We start from the raw sequence: 10,668 nt of genomic DNA on the forward strand, positions 1-10,668 counted from the left end.
ATCACATTTTACTTTGAAAGAAAGAAAATAGGAAACAGAATGGAAAGGCATTGCGCCCGACAGATTATCTAAATTATATTCTAAAATAAACATCACGCTTTTCTGTGCGTGTGTGTGTGTGTGTGCGTATTGCTTATGCTTCAGATTGTATCCAAATGCCCTGCTAACATGAATGGAGGTTCCGACCTTATTGCTCTCCTTAACCGCAAAATTCCCTTACTTGGCTCATTTACAAGTATGGTTAAATTTAAAATAACTGCTTACATTAGGAACTTTTAATGAGCTGGGGATGTGGGGTTCAGCGGGGGCCGATGGGATTGCGGGAATGTGAGGCGGCAGGTAACCCGATTGTGCTCGCTTCCATTTTTTTTCCAAGTGATCAAAGTCGAGAAGTTTAGGAGTTTCGATGGAGGAGAAATGGAAATCGATGCAGCCCGTGGTGACCTCCGTGCCTCGGCCGAGGCTTAATGCCTTTCATTCGGTTCAACTCACAAAAACACTTATTAGTTCATTCGCATATTGAGGTTACCAGTCAGGAAGGATAAGTAAAAATTAAGTCGGTCGATGGATTCATTTTCGCTTCTGATGCACCAGGAGGCAGAAAAACGTCACGTTTTCCTTGCTTTGCTGACCTCCGGCTTCACGCGGCGAGGATGTCCATCTTCCTCCGAACTTTTGTTCATGCCGCATCAAAGGTCTTGTTTCCAAGCTTCGCCGACGTGTTTGGAACCTCTTCGGATGCGTTGTCGGTTCCTGTCCGGGAAGCGAAAAAAGTGCCAAGGTGAGAAGAGATGTAATTACCCAGGTGACTGCGTGTGAAAAATGATCACCCCCTAAACCTGTTAGCTAAAAAAAGCCTTTCTTTGGCCAAAGGGGACACAATGAGAGAATCATTGTTATTATTAATAATATTTAGCTGATGCCTTTGTCCAAGGAAACTTTCAATGTCAGCTTTGCACACTGTGTCCAAAATGTACCCTTTTATACGGGTGAGTAATTTTTAGTGCAGAAATTTATAGAACCTTGCTCAAGGGTGCGACAGCAGGAGGTGGGACTCAAACCCAGGTCAATCAGGTTCAAGGTGAGCACCCTAACCGCTACGCAACCCATTCTTCAAGAAGCTCTCTGTCAAATTCGGTGTACAGTTATGTATGCTGCTCGCTTATACTGCAGAGCTGTCACTTGTCATCAGGGTGGTACTGAAATCAATTCATTATCGTGATTATTATTATGATTCTGGCATAAGACTTGATCGCCAGCTAAGCCTTGATCATCCGCTTCACCCCAACCAGACTGCTACGCTCTTACACATCTGCCCACCTGGTGGTCCCACGCACAAAAGAAAAAGCACAGAGCTTTACGGTTCTGGCTCCGTTGTGGTGGAACGACCTCCCCCTCTCCCTCAGAACTGCTGAATCTCTGTCCACATTTAAAAAGGGTGTGAAAACTTACCTGTTCCAGACTCATGCTCTATAACTTTAAGATCATATCTGGATAAACCTTTACACAGCTACTCCTGTAATGTCATGCAAATGTTTATATGTATCTTTATAAAAAAAATTAAAATTATTAGGAAGGTAATCAGGAATCGTCGATATTCAGATAAAGTTTTATGCAGCTACTCGTGTGATGAACATTGGTTTATATCGAAAAAACTCACACGTCTGCATCTATATCTCTTCTACTAAAGTAATGGGCACGTTGTATTTTCTGTGAGATGTACGTCGCTTTGGAGAAAAGCGTCTGCTAAATGAATAAATGTAAATGATTCATTATAATTATTAGAAATGAGATACATTTTCAGCGCAACCTTAGAATTTTCTCCGGATGATTTCCAACTTCAAGAAACTTCTATTAGGTTGTAAAATATGGTATTTTTAGCATATGCATCAAAATAAATATTTTGTGCATTTGGTCAGTACTTGGTCACGAATGCCATGTCTGGGAGGGGGTTAAATGATTTGGGGACTTGCTTTGATCAGAAATAAACGGAGAAGGATTTTTCATTTCTGCCAGGAAGCACGGCTCTAAACTGCCAATAATAATCAGGCACGGAAGAGTTACTGCAATAAGACGTTTACATGCAGAAACAAAGAAATCGCAAGAAATCAAATTTCCTCCATAAAGTTAGGTGCACATTTAACTTGTGGAAAAGTAATATTAATTTAAATGCAAATATCAAACAAGCAAAGAAAAAAGATGTTGTTGTGAGTTTTATCACACTGGGTTTGCAGTTTAAAATGAATAAAAGGGGGGGGTGGGGGACGATGCAGAGGAAAGAGGCATGAAACCATCAAAAAGGAGAACAAAAGCAGTTTATTAATCATGACTGGAATCCAACAAAGCCTTGTAGCATTTTTGTATTTAATGTCTTTTATAATTTCCCTCCTTTCATTTGTTGTTTGATGCAGCGCCTTTATTCATAGTGATTGCTAAAGCTGCCTGTTTTTATTGTTTTTATTTTTTATTTTTTTCAGTTATACAGATTAGTTTGGTCCCTTGTGTTTTGCAGCCAAATGCAAAAATACATGCATGTACATGAATATGCACCTTAATTTTAATTTTAAAAACACATTGTGGAAACAGAACTGTGTTGGTCCTAAAAGCTCAGTGAGAAGTAAATCTGGATGAGATCAGAGCCCGGTTAACATGTTAAGATTGATGCTGAAGGTGACATCAGTCTTCTGAAGAATTATGAAAATGACTTTATTTTACATGGGCAATATGTGTTATATGTGTTTGCTGTATAGTGTAAACGATACGTAAAGGTTTCTTATGTTCATTGCATCATCTTGTAGCACATTATTGTAATATTTCTGTATATTTTTTGAGAACATCTGAATGAACTTCAGTTTCCTTTATCCAGAATTGCCAGTGTTTTCAGCAGAAAGGAAAGCATTTAGTGTGATTCATGGGACACTCTGTGTAATGCAATACACAGCGTCCTTGGTGTGTCCAAGTGTTTTTTTAGGATGATTCATCGGAAATATTGCCTAATAACAGTTTCTCTTTTTCATCTCAGAATGCTTAAAGGTTCCAAAACTGACAAAAGTAGCATTGAGGCACGGTAACAGGACTCATCGAGCTTCATCAGCTGTCCGACATGGTTTGATCGTCCCCTGGACTTAACTCTCTCCGGCACAGTTCTAATTAAAACTTGACAACCTTCAGAAACACTTGAAACAGCTTCGCCGAAACAAAAAAAAAAAAAAAAAAAAAAAACGACGTAATCTGTCACTTCCGCAGTCCTGCTGTTGCGTTTGATGGACATTTTCTGACAGCTTCTCCAATCAGCCAGAGGCGAGTCGCTGTGCACGGGCGCCTCGGTCCATTGAGTGGGCCGAAGTCTTCCATTAAACCCCGTTTCCTGTCTGTGTCAGTGACTGGCAATGGAAAAGCTTCAATCAAACCCAGAACAGAGAGGAAAATGGGAGCCAAGCATGTTTATTACCAAAATACCCAACAGGCCACAAGAGAGACAAGCTTGTAAGACACTGAGGTGCGATTGCAGATATATTCAGTGTCAGGTGTCATTCTGCCCCCATGGAAATGTCTTTTTAACAGTAAAGCAAGAACTTGACAGCCTCAGTGAGATGCTTCACCTACCTGTGTTTCTTCTACCTAAAAATCCAAAGCACGAGATCACCCAGCATTGTCATCATATGCGCAACCTTTTAGGTTAAAATTGACACTGCACTCCAACCCCAAGCAGGTCATTTCCTCACAAATTAATCCTTGGGTGCCAGTCTAAATTCAGTGTTGACAAATATAAGCTTTTTCCTTTTATCATTAGCTGGAATCTTCTCAGATATAATCATTTTGGGGAAATTTTAAGCAAACGTTTACTCTCTGCTATGGACTACAGATCTGTGTATGGTGACTATTTGAACGTCCACCCCTCTCACCCCCCTCCCACTCCAGCCCTCTTGACAGGACAGGTTGGACTGCAGTGAAGGTTAATTAATGAGTGGGTGTTTCAGAAGGGTCTGGAGCCCACATCAGCAGGAGGTTTGGTCCAGATCTTTCACAGCATGGCAGATGGCCAGGGATGGAGGCACACATGCTACACACAGCTGACGCAGTGGCACACTGTCCCTCTGGTGCTGTTTGCAGACCTCTGTAGCCCTCTGTTTAGAGGCAAAACAGGCAGGAGAGGACATAACGCTGCGCTGAACTTGGAAATAGACAAACAGCAGACATTCAGCGCAAAATCATTCCTTTGGTGGACATCTTAGACTTGTTTTTCTTATCACCTGAAAGGAAGATTCTGAATTTTTTATATGTAAAAAAGGACAAAATACCTTAACAATTAACCAAGTTATTTTTTAAGCTCCGACTTTCCAACATCGTATGTCAAAATTCCACGAGTACGTAACGGTCATACTCTCAATTGGTTGTACATAGAAAACAAGCTATTTTGACATCAAAAAAATTGTAATACTCTGACAATGTGTACAGTATGTACTCATTTATTCATGTTTTTGTGACATTTGCGCCTTCCACCAGTGCCCAGAATGAAATCAACAGAATTTTACAGTGGTGGTAATTTCAAAAAGCAGTACTATAACCCTACACCCACAGGGCCCCCCCCCAGCCTCCTTAAGCACAAGCGCTGCAATGGAGCTGCAGTACCGTGACAACATTGCACACATTCATGCCGTTTAACAAGAATTCGGTGACGGCTTTCTGCTGCCTTAATGGGGGCAAAAAAATTGAAACATGAGCTGAGAAGCTCCAAACGTGTCCGTCGACTTTAAGAGGATCCTATCTCCGGCTGTAGCGTATGTTGGTCGATGGTGACCCGGAGCACCGAGGAGTCTCGGTGCAGTAATTGGTGCTATCCCCCCACTTCCCACTGTGGACAAGTGTACAGTACACATAGCAGAGAAGCAGAACCACAAAGACCAAATACACAAAATTGTACAGTACAGTTTCTACAGGCGCCGAAGTAAAGAAAAAAAAGTAGCGAGACTGAGTAGGATTTTAGAAAGAGTTAACATTCACAAACACAGTGCGGGCTTCCAGAGCTCTTGGCTTCACTGTATCATCTTACAATGTGACATCAGTAAATGCATTGAGATTTTTAACATAAGTCAAACCACTGAGTCACAGTTTAAAAAAGAACTCTGGAAATTCTTTGGAGTTCCGATAAAATAAAGAATGCAAATGAAAACACTTCCAAATGTGGAACCTGGGTTTAAAGTTACAAAGTTATAGTTAGTAAAATTATTGGCTCAGATATGAATGACGTTTCAGTAACTTGTAACTAGAAATTATAACTCTGAAGAAAGACAAGTTAATCGAGCTTGAGTTTATGAAGGACCTAAATCTTTGACTTCTTTATGATGAATTCTTAATTTGCACGAACCAGATTGGTTTGAAGTTCTTGCTTTGATTACGGTACAAGGTCAATTTGCACATTTAAGAGGTACTTCTTGTTACAAGAGAAAAGGGGAAACAGAACAAGCAATTCCAGTTTGTCATGTTTTCAAAACTTCTACTTGTGCACCTCTCCCAAGCAGACATAAACACTATGAAACAAAGAATTACTGTTCACATCCGCTTTTTTCCCTGCTCAGACCGAACCGACACATGGAGTAAATAAGGCCAGCGTTGATTGTGTGTGGCTTTGAGGCGGCCAGTAAAAGCCGCGCAGTGAAGATAATCACAGGGACCCCAAACGTGGATCAAACCCAAACAGGCCCAACAAGCAAGAAAAAAAGGCTTGAAAAATTTAGTTTGACTTTAACGGCTTTTAGCTTCAGTAAACATTTTTGTTTTTTAGGACAACATCCCTAAAGCCTCTTATACCACCTTAACAAAAGACATTTTTTCCCAGGAAAATATATATAATATAAAAAGATTCAACTGAATATAGGTTATGTACAGGGTATAAGAAAAATAATGTGAACATATACATATTTATAATCCATTACTTTTTAAGAGGAGGAAATGGTGAGAATTTTAAAGCACAATACTTACAATATGGGAATTCATAATTACTTAAGTTACAACATCCCACTAAAGCACAAAAGTTAAAGTGATTCCTAAAATATTTTGTAACTTCAAAATCAACCACATAAAATTTTAATATAAAATATCTGAACCACCATATGCCATGTTTTGCCTGAACAATTCACAAAGTGCACAAAGAACTAAATCACAAATACCTTAAGAAAACACTCGATTCCATTTTGCAACAGGACTGAGAGCGAATCATGACCGAAGCTTACAAACTTAACTCTCCATTAGTGCAAAAGAGTAAAGACAAACAACAGCTGACCTGCAGCCTTCAGTTTGTAAACCTGGAGTAGCCGAGCCTCTTCATCACAAACCAACATGTGCTCTCTATCAATCTGATGTCATTGTGGTGCATGTTTTGTTTCCACATGTTGATGTTGGCCGGAGAAATGTCCCCCTCATACATGAGGTTGTACAAGTTGGTGGAGGTGGTGAACATGAGCTGGTTAAGCGCCGCCGGTGTGACGGGCACCCCCAGGAAGGCATGTATCCTCCCTGCTGTCTCTTCGGGAAAGTGCACGATGTCCTCAAACCGCACCTGGAGGTATGTGTCTGCCGGCAGGCCGCTGCTGATACGGAGCGTGGCGGCGGTGTGCGCCAGCCACAGGTGGGCTAGCAGCAGGACCGGGTTCATCTCTGAGTGTGAGAGGAGCTGCCGCAGCACTTGGAACTCCGGGGCAAAGCCTGCACACTTCCCCCGGCTGCTGTCCTCTTTGAAAATGAGAGCCAAGTGCTGCGGGATGTTCTTCAGGGAGTACAGACTGGGCTTGCTGTTGTACAGCATCAAGTAGATCCAGGCTCGTGGGTCCCTGACCACATATATGGCCCGCAGAGATGGGCCAATCACTTCCTGGACAAACGGAAGTTTTAGGGCCCAGCTGCCACTCCTCAGGTTGAGGACCACACGCGCATTTTGATACTTTGCGATGTGCCGCCGCAGCTCCCGGATGTATTCCGCATCTCTGTCCAGGCTGCCTTTCCCTCTGCCCCTGAATTCGGAAGGAGGCTCTTTCCTCCTGGCCCGTTTCCTTTTGTCCATGGAAAGGTCGCCCACCTGTGTCAGTTTACCATGGCCGAACTCATGCAGCTGAATGTTCTGGAGATGCAGCTTGGTACTTTGAACCAGAGAGTGGAACCAGCCTTGGATCACTTTGAAATGCCCGTCCCGAGCGTCATTTTTGGACCACTCACAGGCGTCCACCAGGGAGTCGAACTCGAACTCCGTCTCCGGTATGTCCAGGTGTTCCGTGGGCAGTCTGATGTAGACAAAGTCAGAGCTGTTGTAGAAAAGGTGCTTCAGGATTTCGGCCCCGGAGCCAGGCAGGGTTGTTATGACGACCGTTGGCAGGGGTAACGGCTGCTGCCCTGAGAGTTTTATTTGTGAGCTCGCCCCGGGGTCTGCCGCACCTTTCCATTTCACACCACAGAGGATCTGATCGCAAGTGTTGGACACAAACAGAAGCTCAATTACCCACAGCAGAAGGACTGAGAGAAGTGTGTATCGCATGAGTTTGCTGAAGCAGATGTAAAACTTTCTTTGCAAGGTCAAAAACCCAATGGCGACACACAGTGTCACCCCTGCAATTACATTGACCATAAAGCCAAAGTCAAATACTGTACTATCCACTTTGCTTTGTTTGGGCACGAGTTCAGTTCCCAGACCAAAACGTATGATACGGTGCTTATCTTCCATCTTAGCAAATCCTCCAAAGCCCAGATAGCTCAGTCGGGCACCTATATCCTTGTAATTTGTTGCAATTGACACTATGTTTTCAGTGTTGTTAATCATCACAGAAAGACTTAGTCCGTTTTTGCTATTGTCGATGAACCTGCAGTTGGAAACTTTGACATAAGGACCATGCATCACGTAGACCATTCTGGTAACCAAGCCGTTCATAGGGAATGTGACATTGATGAACTGCGTCCAGCGCTTTTTAAACTCCGCGGCCTGCTCGGCTTCCTGTATCCTGGCTACAGGGCTGGCCCCGTGAGTGTCGAGCCAAAACATCTTATAATGAGCATCCCACACGTCCATCAGTGCCCCGTTGAACTTCTCTGCAAACTTATGCGGCACATATTTGAAATCAATGTCCAGGTTGTGGAAGAAGGCACTAAGTGCGTTAAGTGGAGAGTCCTCGCGCTTCTCCACGTGGTCCACCACCAGTAGGGTCTGCGAGTTGAGCAGCACCAGGGCGCGATACACGCTCTGCAGCTTCATAGCCGAGGAATAAGCGGGCGCCGACTCACCGCTCACAAACATGGTGTCTTGGTGGGACGAGGCAGCGATCACCTCACCAGCCACATCACCCACCTCATTGTCTGCCCAGCGCAACCACTTGGCACACTCCCCCAGCTGCCCCTCCCACGGTTCGTTGCACTGGCTCGTCGGAGATGGAGCAAAGACCAGCACGTTGTTCAGGTAGCTGTACTTGGGTCCGTACAATGCCTCAGACACAAACACCTGGCCATTCGGTGCAAACGTGAAAGAGTTCTGGTCCGGATGTTCATGCCCTGGGTTAAAACTATTCCAGCCTTCAACCCAAGAGTAGGGCCTGGCATGAACGATGTCGTACACGGCCCGGCCACCCAGACGCCCTGATTTGAAGGAGACAAATGTGTTCCCCTGGCCATTAGGCATGCCGGCCCCATAGGTAACCACACCCCAGTTGGAGAATATGTGCATCCCTGCTTTTCCGTAGCCCATGGGCGGCTGAGGGGGGAGGTGGGCGTCGTACCAGATGTACTCTGTATGCAGCGTAGCCCAGCGTTGGGCAGAAGACTGACCCATGGGGCCATCCTTGGGACGGTGCTTTCTGATCTGCTGGGCAAGCCAGTTTCCAGTGCCGTTGCGCAGCACAAAGGCATCCAGGAACACCAGCTGGCTCTCTGGTCCGTAGAACCAGTTGTAGTTGGAGTCCGCAATGCCAACTGTCCTCTGAAAGCCGGGCAGCAGGGTTGCATAGTAGAACCAGAAGTGCGCCCGCAGCCAGTTGTTCTGCGTGTTGTCGATGTTGAAGTGGCGCTGTGCCAAGAACACGTACTGCGTGACAGACTTTGCAGTGTAGCTCCCGTAGGCCACGCCCTCATCCAGAGACCCGTCTACAACGTGGTTCAGAAGGAACATGGTCTTCTCCATGTAATTCACCGAGACCTGCTTCCACATCATGGTCTCTGGGTCATTATGCTCGCCAGCTACAATGGCACCAATTAGTATAGCTAAGATGTTTGTGGCTTGATGGTTCTGCAGAAATTGCTTCCCCCAGCCCCTGTATTTGGACAACTCATACAGCTCCTCCGTCACGGCACGAATTTTCTTAAGATATTTGGCTCTTCTCTGGGTATCCAGGGAGACATAAATAAAATCATAGGCGGTGGCAAATCCAGTGAGAGAGTGTGCCATAGGGACCTCGTCATTGGGGGCGCTGGTTACCACCCAGTCTGGGTACTCTGCCATTCTGTCCATGAACTTGAGCGTAAATTGGAGGGCAGCAGCGTCCTCTGGACACAGCAGACAGTACAGCGCCAGCGGCGGGAGGTTGTTTCCGTAGATCTCGTTCCACTTGCTGGTGAATTCCTCGTGCCTCAGCGGAGGCAGGTAAAGGGCGGCGTTGGACAGCATGGCGATGACGGCTGCCCGGATCGCTTTGAAGACGTGGCTGTGCGTGGTGGTGGACTTCTGCTTGAGTAACTGTACGTCCACCTGGTCGAAGTACAGATTGGGGTGAAGGTCGTCTCCAACATGTTTCCATCGTTCAGTAGCGCTGTCCTCTCTGAGCCTGAGCTGCTCCAAGTCATTGTTGAAAATGTCTCTGTCTGAAGTATTAAACACGCCAGAGAAGGCAGCCCCCAACGTCAGGAATGATAATAAAACCGCAGACCGCCCTGTGCACCCAGCAGCCATGATCCACCAAACAGATGGTTTGAGTTTTCTTTATTTTCTCCCTTTTCTCCACCACTTTTCCACAGTTTCGTGCTTCATAAAGTGTTAATGTGTCAAGTCTATTAGTCGTCACCAAAAATTGTACACTTAACCTCAGCACAGTTTAAGGAGGGAAAAGTTTTCGGATTAATAAAAGTAATTATAACGTCACTAAAGCCAATGGTATTGCTGAAGGGAAAAAAATACGGGAAAAAAAAAGGATTTTACTCCCTTAGTGTTTTGGTGATAAAGTTAAAAAGTGGAGTTTTGAGTATCACGGAGCTCCGCTGGAAGCTGAGGCGTAATGTGTTGAACTCAGAAGAAAGCGCCGAAGACCGGGACGAAGCCCGCTGCGTGCGGTCATGTTTCAAGTAAAAAGAAAAAAAAAAAAAGAAAAAAAACCGCTCAGAATCGACGTAACCGAACAGTTTCTGGACTTACGTGCGGTAACGGACGCAGAGAGCATCTCTGACGAGCCATTGAGATTGACAACGTCTCTCGCGCGCCGAACGTCCGCTTCGCCACCATCACCTCCCGCCCCCCCCCCCTTCCTCCGCCGGGAATTTCTGCTCACAGGCGCGCGCCGCACCGCGCCCGCCACAAAAAACGCGCGAAAAGCGCTGACACTGAGCACGTCCTCGCGCCGGAGCTCGCGTTAGCGCCTGTACTACACGGTCCCGAATCCAGAAATGCGTCGATGGGCAAGTTTGCGACAGCAGGTCTCGTCT

General features: G+C 45.2%; 1 protein-coding gene across 1 annotated transcript; it reads right to left on the reverse strand.

Moving 5' to 3' along the window:
- Positions 1-4,358: 4,358 nt before the first annotated feature.
- On the reverse strand, positions 4,359-10,457 carry LOC108937494 (dermatan-sulfate epimerase-like protein). The gene has a single exon (XM_018757486.2). It carries the CDS (start codon positions 9,920-9,922, stop codon positions 6,293-6,295), a length of 3,630 nt encoding a protein of 1,209 aa, XP_018613002.2. The 5' UTR covers positions 9,923-10,457; the 3' UTR covers positions 4,359-6,292.
- Between the last annotated feature and the right edge of the window lie 211 nt (positions 10,458-10,668).

Source organism: Scleropages formosus, chromosome 7 (genome assembly GCF_900964775.1).
Source record: "Scleropages formosus chromosome 7, fSclFor1.1, whole genome shotgun sequence".
NCBI lineage: Eukaryota > Metazoa > Chordata > Actinopteri > Osteoglossiformes > Osteoglossidae > Scleropages > Scleropages formosus.